Here is a 15,829-nt window from a genome sequence, read left to right as displayed (position 1 = left end):
CCATTTACTCTGTGGTAGTTCCACTGAGGTAAACATGACAAAAAAATTAAGACCGTGCATTTTATGAATCTCACGAGGATAGCAATAGTAAAGCTATCCTTGCATGTACCGTGATTTAGCAATATAACTTCTAAGAGCATGTCAAAAAATATTCACTATCCTCCCCACCTTTTCCTCTTTTTTTGCCATATTTTAAAAAGCAACTGACTAGCCTCCTTTATGGATAACTTCAGATAAATCAACTGGAATATTTTAATGGTAAAGATATATGGACAAAAATAAGCCAGCAGATCAGTCCAATGTGATTTTGCACCATTAAAAAAATTACCGTAGTCAGGGAACTAATTAATATTCAAGTAAAAAGGATCTCACTCGGTATTCTTTTCCACAATTACGGTATTTTCTACATGTTGTCTGCTTACTACTAATTTATCAACGCTGTTGAAAAAGTATACTATACATAACAATGTTTTACAATGTTATTCTTCACCCCTTGTCTATTTGTGGGGCTTTATTTTATTTTTTACTTTTAAGTCAGCTGTTTTGGCTGAAGCCAGTCATGAGAGTACAAGTGCAAAGAAACCATCCGCCACAAAAGAGCACAAAGAGAATTGTGTAAAGGAAATGTTTTTATTAGTGCAAGGAGACCGCAGGCAGTGGGAGAAATCTTCAAAACCTACATAGCTTAGTCCCGTAACCCTACGTGAAACAAAGGCTCGATGTGGCTGAAACACCAAGTCTTGACTCGGCAACTGGACGCCTGCTCAGCGGACTCCCTCCCTCATTTTTATCAGCAGGTTTGCCATGACATCTAAATGGGCAACCAATGATTAGTACCTCCCTTCTAAACCAGAATTTGAAGCTATGGTTTCCAAACCCACTTCAAGCCAGAGGTACCAACCACATTCTGTCAAAGTGGATGTCGGCAAGCTATGGACTAAGAAAGCCAGGAAGTTGAGAAGCGGTGGAAAGAGCACATGTGCCCACAAAACTATTCTCAGCTGGCAAACCACAATTTGGCATTACAGTATGTCTGATTTGAGCCTAAGCACATGCAACTGCTTTTGAACATTATGACCCCCAGTTCCCCTACCTCACGCCCCACGTTGCTGCTTCCCACACCGTTCCATTTATGCCTTATATGTGTAACCAATAATGGAAACATTCACTTGTTGCCAGCCAATCCACATTTGCATCTGAAGAAGCAGGCTCCAATGTAAACCTGTAAAACTTTATGTGGTATCAAAAATTAAGTCTGAAAGGGTGCTCCTGAATACTTTAAATGCCAAACCTAAGACCAGCAGCGGAGGAAGCCGCTCGGGCGCATGGGGTGGCGCGCCCAGGGGTGGGACAGGGCAAAACGCAGGGCCTCCGAGGAATCTGCCTGCCTCCTCCCACTCAGCCGCTCTACTGTTTGGGCAGTGTGGAGCCTGCGCACGCCCAGGCCACCGTGTCACTCCCAGGAGAGGTGTGTGGCTCAGGCCCCGCAGTGAGTGCCACCCAGCATTTTGTCACCCCCCTCAGTGGTGACACCCACTGCACCCCCCCCTTCCTTCCTCCTGCCTAAGAGTAACAAGTCTAACAACAACAACATTTTGGGGCTATTTAATGATGACTTTTTGAGTAACTCAACCTCAAGGCTTATTAAATCCAAATAGATTTAATAGAAAGAAAATAGAAAGAAGAAAAGTGAGTGGTAAAAGAAAGTACAGTGGTGCCCTCGCTAGACGAATGCCTTGTAAGACGAATTTTTCGCTTAACAAAGAGATTTTTCGAGTGGAGGTTGCCTCGCTAGATGAATTTGTTTTGTGAAAAATTCGTCTAGTGAATCGCAGTTTCCCACAGGAATACATTGAAATTCAATTAATGCAGTCCTATGGGGGGGGGATTCTATGCATTCCTATGGGATTCGCTAGACGAATTTTTCGTTATACGAATTGACCCGTGGAACGAATTAAATTCATCTAGCGAGGCACCACTGTACTGGGAATCCAAAAGCCTAGACTGCCAGAGGGGTGAGTAAGCGAGTTTATTGCCATGTTGTATCCATCATCTGTGCCCCACTTTCAGAACCATGAGTGAAAAGTCAGCATGGAAGCAGAGTGTGCCAGATGCACATTGCAGAAGGGAACTTGGCAATACAATCGAACATGGCCAAACATCTTACTTTGTAGCAGCAGTATTTCCTCTTGCGACCACTGTTGCAGCTGCATGGTTCCCCTGCTCGCAGCACCAAGTGCACATCCTCTGTCTCCAGCACAGTCTTATACACAGCTCTCTGGAACTCTGTCAGAGAACAATAAACCATCTGGTAGGATAAAATGCAAAACGGGGGGAAGAAAACACCACAAATAAAAATGTTAAGCTATTATGAACAATTGCAAGAAGATCATGAGCGTGACAGGCACAGCCCAACTCAATGCAATGTTTCATTGTTGTTGCAACACAAATGTAAACTTTAGCACCATATAAAGGGGGGGGATGCAGTTGGCTAATATCTTAGATTTAAATGACACAATCTGTTACGAATATGGAAGTTAAATTGTGGCAATCCCTCTCAATGCATCAGTGAAGGCTACAAAGATTTCGAACCACTTAAAAGATCTATTTTGCCATTTCCTGGCACATACTATTGCAGAACACTAAATGCAGACAAAGGGGATAAAGGGAAACAGCCAGGTCTTAAGATATCCATTGACATTCTGAATTGCTGGTGTAGGAGGGAGGGGCTCTGTACAGTGGTATGGCAAACTTTATCCTTCCTCTCAAAGACCATGGGTGGCATCTCCATGACATCTTTTGGTCTAAACCAGCAGGATGCAGAAATCCCAGGATCACTCCTGAATTTCGGCCACCCACAAAGCAGCGGCACCATGCTGTGCTATAATAATCCAAAAGTATCTTGAACATATACTCACATTATCAAGAGAATGAAATGAAATGAAAGCTGCAAGATTAAAGGCAACCGAGTGGCATTGCTGTTAATCTTCTCTTTAGAAAGCCCAGTTTAGACTGTATTATTACAGGCTTTGGCTAAAAGGTAGGTATAAATAAGGAAGGAAAAGCAGCAGACAAATGTGCATCTTTATTAAAAGTATGTGTGACTGTGTATTCTCTAAAATGTACTCTTATGCTCAACGTACAAGGCAAGGCAAGTGAAATGCATGCACTCATTCACAATGGTGATGCCAAGCCCAGGCAGTGTTTTTCCATTTAACAATTCAATTAGGTTTTTACATGCATTTATCATAAGAAAATAAAGTATAAGAGCAAAAAGCCTCTGGCTAGTCTTTTAAATGAATACATCTTCACAACACCAGTCCATTAACAAATTTTTGCATGGGAATTGAAGATGTTAAGCATGCAGACTGAGCTATGGAACTTATTTCGGCTTGTAATTACAAATTCTGGACAAAACATGAATGGTTACATGTGTCTGTGGAAAGTACCACATTGAGAAAAATTGCAAGTGACAAAAACAATATTGCTTAACTCCTTACACATCGACTCACAATACTAGAATTATTAGGAAAAAAATATTTTACCAATCAAGAAGGCGATTCAGTCCTTCTCTAGACCCATTCATGCCTACGTACTTGCGGAACAGGGCTAACAGCAAATGGATTTTCCATAACAGTATCTCACAGCCCCACCAGCCCCAGTCCAATGCACAAACACAGCTGCGCATGTGCATTCCCACATGCAAAAGACAGAGTGGATCTCCCACCCACCCCAAATGTCTACAAGATAAATTTCATTAAATCCACACTGAAAAGCTATGGACAAATTTATTGTAGCTGATCATTCTTACTCTGTCCTCCTTTTTGGGCAACTGATCATTTATCAGAGCTTTTGTACGCCGTAAGAAGTAGCGAGACATTTTCTGAGCTAGCCTCTGCATTGCTTTTCGACCTGTTGCTAGTTCTCTTTTGGTTGCAGTATGCCTCTGACCATGTTCTACTGGATCAGAAAATTCCTTCTTGAAGCGCGCTTCATTTCCCAAAAGTCCCGGTACAGCCCTAAGAGACAGGAAAAAAATAGTAGACATATTGTCATTCTTGTTGTGTCCTCTTCTTCCGTCTGCTGTGATTTCTTGTGTGTTACTCCAGCACTCACGTATCCAATAGGATTCTACAACCAAATATCCAGATTCTCTGTCTGCTGTTGTGTTCCATCTGCTGGCTAACTAAATTCCCATGCATACTTTTAAATATGTTCATTTTCTAGGTACCTGAGGATGTACCCCTCAGAGTGATGTCCATGTCACCACATGGACTAAAACAGGCATCCCCAAACTGCGGCCCTCCAGATGTTTTGGCCTACAACTCCCATGATCCCTAGCTAACAGGACCAGTGGCCAGGGATGGTGGGAATTGTAGTCCAAAACATCTGGAGGGCCGAAGTTTGGGGATGCCTGGACTAAAACATAGTATTGGAGCATTTATAAAACTGGCCGTGCAAAAACTAAAACACTGTGCAAAAACACTGTCAGTGTATGCAGATAAATAATAAAATGGCATCAACAGTGAATGAGCGTTCAACCTATACTTGCAAGGTTCACTTTTATTTTGCTTACCAGTCCATGACACACCAAAGTTCCTTCATGTTGTTCTGCAGAATCGTCCCAGTAAGTCCCAATCGAACCTTGCACTTCAGAGCCTTCATGGTCTGGGTTATTTGCGATTTCGGATTCTTGATTCTATGCACTTCATCTACAATGACAGCCGACCACTCTAAGCTGTGAAAACAACCAGAAATTATGACAGTCTCCCTAAATCCTCCAAATATATTATTTCATGAGCTATTGCCAATGAGGTTTCCCATATTATGCAAAACAATGACGCTAAAGACTGAACTTTCCATGGTTCTGGGAGAATGAGAGTACAGAGTATCAAAACAAAAAAAGGGTTTAAAAAAATACAGCAAGTTTTTTTTATAAAAAAATGTAGCTGAAAAAGGAAAGAAAATTAGTTTCAACGCACTCCCTCCCAGCTATGCCCCATATTACATGTTTGTCATGGCTCAAGCCCTAAATACTTGAAAGGCCACCACTTTCCCTACAACCTCCCTCTGTTCCACCACCCTCAGAAATTTGGTGGTAATAAATTATATGGGTGGCAATGACGACCCCCAAACCCAGCCCCTCATACAAGCTTGAAGAAGAAACAGATACAGACCATTCCACTCATGGGAGTCAACCTCTCCCCTGAGCCTCCTTGGCCTGTGGACATAGCTTGCTTGGTTTTCTCAGAGAGGAGCACCCATTGACATCCCTCCACACAGATGTCAGTACCTACAGAATTGGACGAGGGCCTTTTAAGTCAGCATTGTCCACACCTCAGGGACATGGTGCCAAGTGCAGTATTGCAAGCTTGCAGAACACCTAATATGGTCTTAGCTCAGCCAGCAGGGCTCATTGGGAGATGCCCAGGTATCTGGCTTGATCAGAGAAACCTGGGGATAGATGATAGATAGATAGACAGATAGATAGATAGACAGACAGATAGATAATTTATTTGCTTGCTTGCCACCCATCTGACTGGGTTGTACCAACTGACAGTACAGTAACCAGACTTTCCTGCTTGTTTGTACCTACAAAGAAATTCTTGACACTCCTCTTACAAACAGCCAGAGAAAATAACTGATTTCTGTATTAGGGAGAAAGTGTTTATCTTTGAAGGGAGACAGGGAGAGAAACTGAATATAACTTTCAGCTGGGATTTTGTAATTATCCAAAGAAGTCCATAACAGCCATAACTTAACAGCTACAGGCAGGGCTAGATAACATTTGAGCACACCAATTAGGAATGACTTAGAACTGATGGCCGGGAGATTAAACCAAGTGCAATAAATTATTAGCCATCCAGCAAGAATCCATTTCAGGGTGATATATTCATTCATACTTTAGGGGAGAAGTTAGGGTTGGTTGTCAGTCTACTGAATACATTTTTCAAAATTACATGAAGAAACAGGGATAGCACTTAATAAAAGCACTAAATGTTTCACATTTCAGAAAGATCATGATTCTATTGCATTGCTGAAGCTTGCCTAGAGAGTGGGGTTTCTGGCTACAGCCCTTTCCCCTCCACCGACAGGTGGTTGCCAAAATGTTCCCTGCCCCAGCCTTCATCAAATGTCACTCATGCAGTTAAAAAACACTAGAGAAGTATTTCTCCACTCCAAGCAGAAATTTGACCATTTCCCCTTTGCACATATATTTCTGCAATGCAGTTGAAGACACTTTCATTCTCCTATGCATGTTTAATTGAAAATTAAGTCCCAGAGTTTACAATGGAATCACTGACAACTTGTGTGCATAGGATTACAGCCACAGTATACAGTATATGCTCAATGCATTTTCTCTTATTTCTCCCAAAGGTTTCAAGCATTCGGTGTCCTGGGTTTGCAAGAGTACCTTTAGGATGTAAAAACAACCACAACAACCACACACTTATTGTCTGCAGTAGTGGTAACTTTTAGAATTGCGTTACCTGTTAAGGTCATCCAAACAAAGGCGAAGGGTTTCATATGTTGTTAGTGCGACTTCACATTTCCCCTGCTTGATTCGACTCATTTCGTAGTCCTTTCTATTGCCATGAAGAACTATCATCTTGAAATAGCCCCAGGTATCCAATTCATCTTTCCAATTATACAGGACAGAAAGGGGTGCCACAATCAGGAAAGGCTGGAAAGAAGTGTGATGTGGTTTCTGAACAGATACAAGGTGCAAAATACATACAAGCTGTGTCTGAGTACAAAACCCCCACACTGTTAATATTCCCATGCTATCCTATACTTTTCAGCTGCCTGGGCACAGCACAGTGAGAGAAATCCAGAAAAAAAGGTTCTTCAAGCTCATTAAGACCCAGCCAGATGAGTTACTTTCATTGTAGCCACCGTCTTGTTTCTATGGCAAACTTACATAATTTGAATCCCATGAGGCCTAAAGCAGCCCATACGGAGGGAGGCCTGCCAGTTGACAGAACACCCCTCTCCCCATTTTTGCTCAGGAACATGCAAGTAGTTCTAAGCATGCCTACTTGGAGCAAACCTGGAAAATCCCCAAGACGAGGGGAAGAACAGATGGCAAGGGAATGCCGACAGTCAAAGAGAGTCATTTGGCTCCTAGCCAAGATCTGGTGACAAGCAAAGCTGGAGAGAAAACTCTTTGTGGTGATGGAGGTGGAATCCTCAAAATCCACTGTTTTATATCAACCTTAGAAAGTCACCCTCTCAAAGCAGGGAAGGAAGATCTGTCTGCGTCCTGTTACAAAGCACCTAGGGATTTTAACACAGCTGATTAAGAAAGAGGTAGGAACAAAAGGTAGGCCAGGAAGCAGAACCTAGAAGTGTCATGTTGAAGGCCAGCCCAACTAGGGGTGAGAAGTACAGAGGAAAGAAGGTGGAAGAATCCCCTTGTATCAATGGGGAAGTGAAACATACCCCCCTTCAGCTGCTTGTTAGGAAACAAAAGCCCACTTAAATTATCTGTAGCCTGTTGAGATTCATAGCTGCCAAGTTATCCCTTTTTTACAGGGATTTTCCCTTATGCTGAATAGGCTTCCTCGCGAGAAAAGTGAAAACTTGGCAGCTATGTTGAGATTGCTTAGGCTTTATCGGGGTCATAAATAAATGTTTTCAAAGCAAGTGCAATTATTCTCTAAGCTACTGGAAGGGTCAGCAAATGGTCCTTTAATTATCACAGGAGACAAAGAAGCCTATGGATCAGAGTTCTCCATGCCACCAACAGCCATCACCATATTCTATAATATATTGGGGGGGGGGGTTGTCACGCTGTGTAATTGTGGTCCATAGAACCTCACATATGTATTGTATCTTCAGGATGCCCCTAAGCTTACTTTCTTGGGAACAGATGGCATTTCTTTTTTCATAGTTCTTCGCAAAAATTCAGGCATGTTATTTTCAATATCTGCACGTGTCCCCTTTTTGTGCAGCACTGCAGCCAGAAAGGAAATAACCTAGAAAGAAATGCAATTTGAAATGTTTAAGAAAGAGAAAATAATAACCAAATCGCACTCTGAACAAAACTCTGATGCACAGTGGAAGACTACTGTTCGCATGCCCAAAGAACTGTGGGAACAAGTAGGAATTTGATGATGGTTCAACTGGTGAAACGGCATTTCCCACAGCTAAGCAGTTAAGATTCACAACAAATGGGAAAGACATTTTGCTAAGACTTGTTTTCTCAGAACTTATATAGATACACTGTCTCAGGACTCCAAAGACAAGGAATCTCAACAGACCCCCCCCAGCCAACCCCACTGCTGCATCCCACAGCTAAGCAAGGGAAGGGAAGGTAGGGTCCCCAAAACACCCTTCATCTGCCATAGAGTCTCCAGCTCTCAAGATGAGGAAACATGTGCCAACTAGCCCTTCTTTAAATGTGCAGGTTGCAGAAAGGAGAGTCCTCCTGACAACAAATGCAAGTAATTTGTGCTGGTAAGTGTAACAGGGAGTCCAATCTCTTCTGCTGGGAGTATCTCATTCCTTTTATTGATACACAAGACTCATTCTTCCTGGGCAGAATCAGAGCCATGGCATCTTGGGCCACCAGAGGTACAGTTCTAATGCATGTCCCAAGATGGAATGGGCAGCATATAAATAAAGGGTAGCAAACTGTAGCCCTCCAGATGGTGGATTGCAACACCTATCACCCTTGGTCCTTGGGCCACACTGGCTGGGGTGGATAGGAGCTGGAGTCAAAAATATAGATCGAGCGTCACAGATTCCCCACCCTTGCTATAAAGAGATCCATGCAGGCACAGAAAATGACCCATATAAGACAATTTGCAGCACTTGCTTTGATTTCACGAATTTAGTTACATGCAATGATGCCCTTAGCTTGTGGTAGCATTAAAAGTCAATATTACTTTAATCACATGCACAAAGTAGTTTTGTTTAAACCAGAATTTTACTGTTCAGCTAGGTGACCAGGATGAAAAAAAAAACAGGCAAGTTTAAAATAACCATCCATTAACCAGCTTTATCATTTCTTCTTGTAAATGTAACATCCCATGCAGGCCTTGGTTTGGATTCAGCTTGGTTTTTATGCATTTGTCTCATGAAGTTTTATTTTATTTGGGTCATATGGATAAAATTCCATGAAAATGCTTTTGAAAATAAAATAAAATATTCATCCACATATCCACTTCCAGCTTACAGTGAAATTCAAACTGTTGTGAAAAAGATGCTTCTAATTGGATTCCTGGTTCTCATCATGAACCACAGCTATTATCAAGTATAATGACACACAAAATAGGTGGCAAGCCATGCATGGAAACTTGTTTTTTTAAAAAGAGAAAGTGGTAAATTATGGAAAGAAGCTGTAGAATAAAACCAGTCTGGAGTTTAATCCCTGGATGTCTCACACAGCAGAGTGCTATTTCATCCTTGGAGTGAAAGAATGAATTGCCATTCTGAGAAAATAATGTTGCAGGCTTCCTTCCCCACGCTGACAAGAAAGCATTTTTACAGTCTATCTTTCCTCACATACTGTCATTTTGCAATCAGTGGTATATACCAGTGTCTGGGAAAGAGTGTAATAAAATTCCCCAACAGGCAATATAAAAAAGCAAGAGGAAATCAGCCTTGTTTTTAAAAGGAAGCGTAGAGACTGTATACTCATGACCACTTTGTGACAATTCTCACTCCAGTCTCGCCATCTGTTTGCCTTCCAGGTTTATCAAATATCAAGGTCAGGACAGAAGAATGGACTCCCAACTTTCTCATTAATATCATTAGCTTAATTCTTTCTAGAGGGCTTTTTTAAACACCTGAAGTATCTAAAGGCCTCACAACTGAGGAGAGAAAATCTGGGGGACGGGGGGACGTGGCTGTGGCTTACTAAGTTTCATTTCATTAATTATTTAATTATAAAACCCAGGTATAAATATTATCAAAGCAGCTACAGACAAACACAATACTAAGAAGCAGAACAAATCAAGGGGCAGGAGTCATTTAGTCATCATCACATGTTCAGGCAATGGGTTTTTCGTCCCTGTCCTCCACCCTGGAGAGGAAAGGGTGATTGTTCCACCTGACAAGCTGCAATATTTGGCACAGACTAAACACAATGTTGAATTTCACCAAAGGGGGGGGGGTGGATAGGCAAAGACATAGCTGAGATGCTAAGGGTCAGGTGTAAAGGGTTGGCCAGGTATGAAGGAGGGGGAGTTGATAAAGGAGTAAGTGGGGTTGATGAGCAGAGCAAACCGAGATGGCAAACCCCTAGCAAAAACTTAGAACCATTAAAAGCAGGAAACACCAACATTCAAATGACTGGCAACTCAACAAAATTTGTGAGTGCCCAATATCATCATGAACACAAGAGACCCTCACAAAATTCAGCCAATTCTTTACTCTGCGCCAGACATCAACACATTTTTGTCCTTAGAATAGCAGAGAGGAGGTAAGATACCTGTACTGTTTTTCCAAGGCCCATGTCATCTCCAAGAATGCATCCGTTACCACAGACAGAGTGTTCATATAAAAACTGAGCCCCTTTTCTTTGATAATCACGTAGATATCTATTAATTGTATATGGGATCCGATCTCCATCCTTAGACAGCTCATAGTCAACTGCAGATGAGGGAAATCTTCTGCCAGGGAAATGAGGCTTCTCCAAATCTTCGTCATCAAATATTAAGTTCTTCTGGGCATATTTACTGGTTTTGATACTACAGAGTTTTGCTACTAGTATTTTCTTTTCTTGAGAGGCCCTAAAAGATACAACTGCAAAAGAATTCCCATTTTCATCTGTTTCCAAGGATGTTATTGTGGCTTCACAAAGCTTCTCATTTTCAGGAAAAGGAGCAAGGCATTTATCTCCAACATGCCATCTGCCTGTTAAAAATCACATACAACATAATGTTTCAACCTGAATGAAATACAGTGGACTGTACTTAATTAAATTCTATTCAATATTTTTTTCTGAATAAACACACATAAAAATTGGGATGCGAACTGTTTTAAATTAGTCCTACAAAAATCAAGACACATCCTAGCACCGTTCTCTTCAAGGTAACAGATAAATCACCCACCTGCCAAATCATCACTCATTCTTAGTTAGAGATAAGCATGGATCCCCAAATACCTATCAAACTGAAAGGGAGAAAAGAAACAAGCATAAGCAAAAAATCAGTATTAACAAGAGGCAAGTATCAAACATTTCGAACATACGATTAACCTCCATAAAGGAACACCCGAAACAAATGCTATCAAAACATTTTGTCCCAAATAATGACATCTCCATGCTGGAAAAAGCACCACATTGAGCTAACTGTACTTTTCACTTTTGGGGTGGGGGAAACTGTGTCGCTCCAAATGTTGTTGGCTTCCAGCTGCCATCAGCCCCAGCCAGCATGGCCAGCAGTCAACAGCTGTAGTCAAGCATCTTCTGGAGCAAGCATCCCCAAACTGTGGCCCTCCAGATGTTTTGGCCTACAACTCCCATGATCCCTAGCTAACAGGACCAGTGGTCAGGGATGATGGGAAATGTAGTCCAAAACATCTGGAGGGCCGAAGTTTGGGGATGCCTGTTCTGGAGGGATTTGGGTTAGTCATCCATGCTTTAGAAGATCTCAGGTGAGGCATCAAGCTAAGAGACCAGCCCCTCTTCTCCTACATCCCTATGAGAGGGAATAACAGTGCTCTGCACTTAAGACAAAAAGTCTCCCCCTCATTTATAATTACAAGCATAGATGAAGTGGGTATTCTTCATGAAATACCAGTCTGCAGGAAATTAGTATAAAATGCTGACAGTTTGATCCCCTGAATACTTACTCAGAAGACAGTTTTACTATAGACAAAGGGGCTTTGGCCCAGGTAAGCGTGCAGTGAGCTGCAGCCTAAACATCTCGAGAAAGGGGCTAGTGTGTGACTAAACTGACTCAATTATCAGCAAGCAGCAGGTGGCAGGAAAGAGAGCAGAAGCTGAAGACTATTATTTGTTTATTGGTATTTATAGACCACTCATTAACCACATCCTCTGGACAGTAAATGTAAGAGCGTAAGAAGAGCTCTGGATCAAGCCAACAGCATCCTGTTCTCACAGTGGCCAAACAGATGCCTCTGGGAAACTCTCACGCAGGACCCGAGCACAAGACCACTCTCCTCTCCTGCGGTTTCCAGCAACTGGCATTCAGCAGCATTAGCATAGTCATCATGGCTAGTAGCCACCAATAGCCTCCATGAGCTTATCTAATCCTCTTTTGAGCTATCCAAGCTGGTGGCCATCACTGCCTCCTGTGGGAGCAAGTTCCAAAGTTTACCCATGCGCTGTGTGAAGAAGTGCTTTCTTTTATCTGTTCTGAACCAATAGGGCCATGGGCCTAGCCAGGGGGCAGGGGGAGACAGCTGCCCTCCTCCATCAAGTAAATAAACAAAAATACTTTACTAAAAGTAGAAATAATCAGAATATTTGAAACTGAAATGCTTGTTGAAGTCACTTGGATGACGTTGTGGCACATTCTAGCGCTGCAACTGGCAACCCGACTGAGTGATGGACTATGGTACACCATGTGGAAGGAGAAGAAACTCAGCAAAAAGCAGTTGAAAGAGCTGGACATAGTAAAGGTAAAGGGACCCCTGACCCTTAGGTCCAACCGTGACCGACTCTGGGGTTGCGGCACTCATCTCGCTTTATTGGCTGAGGGAGCCGGCGTACAGCTTCCAGGGCATGTGGCCAGCATGACAAAGCCGCTTCTGGCCACATGCCCTGGCCTTCCCGCCGGAGCGGTACCTATTTATCTACTTGCACTTTGACGTGCTTTCGAACTGCTAGGTTGGCAGGAGCTGGGACCGAGCAACGGGAGCTCACCCGTCGCGGGGATTCGAACCGCCGACCTTCTGATCGGCAAGCCCTAGGCTCTGTGGTTTAACCCACAGTGCCACCCGCGTCCAGTTGAAAGAGCTGGACATAATAGATCTAGTAACAGAGGCATAAATCTTTTATCCTACCACAGAAAAGGTTCTTCTCATCTCTCTTGCTCAGCCATGCTCCCCTTGTACCCTAGAACAGTCATTTGGTACATTGCAGAGAGTAAATACCTGGCTAAGCATCTCCATGGGTAATGCTTACTGAATGTGCACACAAAAACCGCATTTGGGGGGAAAAGGAGGAAATGGAGAAGGAAATGCTGAAAAGCATTTCAGCAAATCCAAAGGGGGAAAATGAAAAAGAAAATAAGATGAGAAAAGGCATATTCTTTATAATTTTGCAAAATATACTCATTAACTGTGGGAAGGGTATTTCCCGGTGTTAATTTTTACTTTATTTTTTGACTTCCGAATCTGCTAGACAGAGGAGGATAACAGGTGGGTGTCCTAACCCCTCCCCCAAACATAAATCTTAGCTATGTCCATGAATACAACATGAAAGAAGGGTAAGGCCCTACCAACACCCCTGACCATGCCGAAAATGCAACTGAAATGCAGCAACCTCTGGAGGGCCACAGATTTGCCGAGCAGCCCTGACATCAGGTTAGAGCAGGCATCCCCAAACTGCGGCCCTCCAGATGTTTTGGCCTACAACTCCCATGATCCCTAGCTAACAGGACCAGTGGTCAGGGATGATGGGAATTGTAGTCCAAAACATCTGGAGGGCCAAAGTTTGGGGATGCCTGGGTTAGAGCAACCTCAGCCCTCTAAGCAAGCATTAAGATGCACAAGATAATATCACCAAGGCAACTACAGTATCTGTAAACAAACAATAAGCATCCATAAAATGGCAAAAGTAGCTTCTTTCCCAAATCAGTTTTATCTTGAACAATCGCAAAAAAGAGTCTACTTGTGATATACCAGTGGTTCAGTGTTCGGACTTCGTTCCGGTAAACCGGCGTTTCGTTGCTAAATACAGTGGTACCTCGGTTTATGAACACAATTGGTTCCGGAAGTCTGTTCATAAACTGAAGCGTTCATAAACTGAAGTGAACTTTCCAATTGAAAGTAATGGAAAGTGAATTAATCCGTTCCAGATAGGTCCGCAGCGTTCATAAACCGAAAATTCATAAACCGAGGTGTTCATAATCCGAGGTTCCATTGTACTTTAGTCACTGAGCTGTCAAAATCTACTCTAACACAATTGCACCAAATTAACCAGCAGAATAAGGGAAATTAAATTAAAAAATATGCTGAGAATGCATAAGGCATAACTTTGTAGTAAACAATATACAAGAGAAGATGGTATGTAAGCAGCTTAAAGCAAGGGTATAAAGGTGAGACAATAACTAGTCTATTTGCACATACCTAGTTCCTACCCCCCCAGTCCCACTAATACAAAAAATAATAATAATCTCTGTAGAAACTTACCTGTCCCCATCTGCATGTTTCCATCGGGAGGAGCATAGAAAGAGGACGATGTCCTTTGTTAAACCTCCTTAGGAAACATGGGTAGGGCTCACAAACTTATACCTATTTGGGAAAGAAACTACTATTGCCATTTTTATGGACGTTTAGTGTTTGTTTACAGGTTGACATTACCTGTAAACAATATTTCAGATAACTGTTGATATTATCTTGGTGTCGACTGCTATTCCTTGTTTTAGCATTCAGATGTAGGCAGGAATAACTAGAATTAAAGGGCACCGAAGGGCACTTCCGGGCTGGGGGAAAGGAAGTTCTCCCGCGAGAGGAAAAAGCCCCGAACTCACGTGTGGAGAAGCCGCCGCAGCTTCTGCCACTTCCGGGGTTTCAAAGCTCCCCTATTTCGAAGCGAGCAGCAAGCTCTCGCGAGATCCAGCCGTGGTCTCGCGGGATTCCGGGTCTCCACAAATCATCTCGTCTCAGAATGAAATCACCCTAGACTTAACATGTAGAGTCGCCCACCCGCAGAGTCTATGGTTGTTATTCGAGCGCCATTTTCCCTTCCTTGTCTCACCCTCGCTTGTTGGCGCCGATGGGGGCTGAGCAGAAGAAGCCTGCCCAAAGCAAAGGAGAGGAGCAGGCAGTAGTTCCTGCTCTTAAGAAACTCCCGACTTCCGAATCGTTTGGCTCTACACTTTTTCCTATCTCTAGTGGGAAAACGAACGGCTTTTGATGCCAGCTGGCGCGGCCAATTCTCGCGATAATGAAGTTTGGTGCTTCACCTCCCCCTCCCTCTCTTTGCTGCTTCCCCGGCTGCCGTCAGTTCTCGCTTTGCTCGCAGGGAGGTTGGAGGGTTTGCGCTCGCCTGTAGTCTCCGCTTGCTCGTTTGGCGCGGCGACTGGAGCTCAGTCCGCAGGAATAAGAGTCAAAGCCAAGGAGCTGCAGCCGTGTGGAAAAAAATTAAGCCCTGTGCCATTATGGGTCGAGGTTCTGAAGCGCAGCCGCTTTACTGAGCAGTTGTTGCGCCTAGAGCTGGCAGCATGATTCAGCAGCGTCGCGGCAGGCAGAAATTCAACAGGTGCAGCCTATCTTCACCGCCATCCTGGGGAAAACTCTGCACGTGCCGGTTTTCTGCCTGCTGTGCTGCTGTGAAATTGCCTTTCAAGAGCAATTCTGTGTTGTGTCTGCTCCTGTAGTACAAACCCACTACTGAATTTGGACTCATTAGAGTAGCTTTCTGAGCTTAGTTACAATGGGAAGCCCAACCCTTGCAGAAGCTGCTGCTCGGACTCCGGTTTACCATCATTCATAAAATTATAATTACTTATTATTTATACCCCACCCATCTGGGTTTCCCCAGCCACTTGAGGCGGCTTCCAGCAAAATATTAGAATACAATAACGCATCAAATATTAAAAGCTTCCCTTTTAATAGCGCTCTCGTGATGTTGTGCAGTCAAGCAAGATAGTTCGAGTAGCCATAGGTAAAGGTAAAGGGACCCCTGACC

At 43.1% G+C, this 15,829-nt stretch overlaps 1 protein-coding gene across 4 annotated transcripts in view; it reads right to left on the bottom strand.

Annotated features, from left to right (window-relative positions):
• Positions 1–14,698, bottom strand: part of ERCC6L2 (ERCC excision repair 6 like 2) — a 48,159-nt gene extending 33,461 nt beyond the window's left edge. The window contains exons 1-8 of one of the 4 annotated variants that reach the window (XM_035099824.2): positions 14,329–14,698; positions 11,061–11,121; positions 10,439–10,863; positions 7,860–7,979; positions 6,492–6,685; positions 4,577–4,738; positions 3,812–4,019; positions 2,168–2,308 (exon numbers count right to left, since the gene is read on the bottom strand). In XM_035099824.2, the coding sequence (XP_034955715.2) occupies positions 2,168–2,308; positions 3,812–4,019; positions 4,577–4,738; positions 6,492–6,685; positions 7,860–7,979; positions 10,439–10,863; positions 11,061–11,079 (1,269 nt within the window). In that variant the 5' untranslated portion in view covers positions 11,080–11,121; positions 14,329–14,698. Of the gene's footprint in view, positions 1–2,167; positions 2,309–3,811; positions 4,020–4,576; positions 4,739–6,491; positions 6,686–7,859; positions 7,980–10,438; positions 10,864–11,060; positions 11,122–12,978; positions 13,322–14,328 lie in introns of those variants that run through there. The other 3 variants (XM_035099825.2, XM_060280106.1, XM_060280107.1) reach the window with 3 other exon arrangements.
• Between the last annotated feature and the right edge of the window lie 1,131 nt (positions 14,699–15,829).

Source organism: Zootoca vivipara, chromosome 11 (genome assembly GCF_963506605.1).
Source record: "Zootoca vivipara chromosome 11, rZooViv1.1, whole genome shotgun sequence".
NCBI lineage: Eukaryota > Metazoa > Chordata > Lepidosauria > Squamata > Lacertidae > Zootoca > Zootoca vivipara.
Note: the sequence above shows the minus strand (reverse complement) of the source record. Positions and strands in the feature narration are given on the sequence as shown.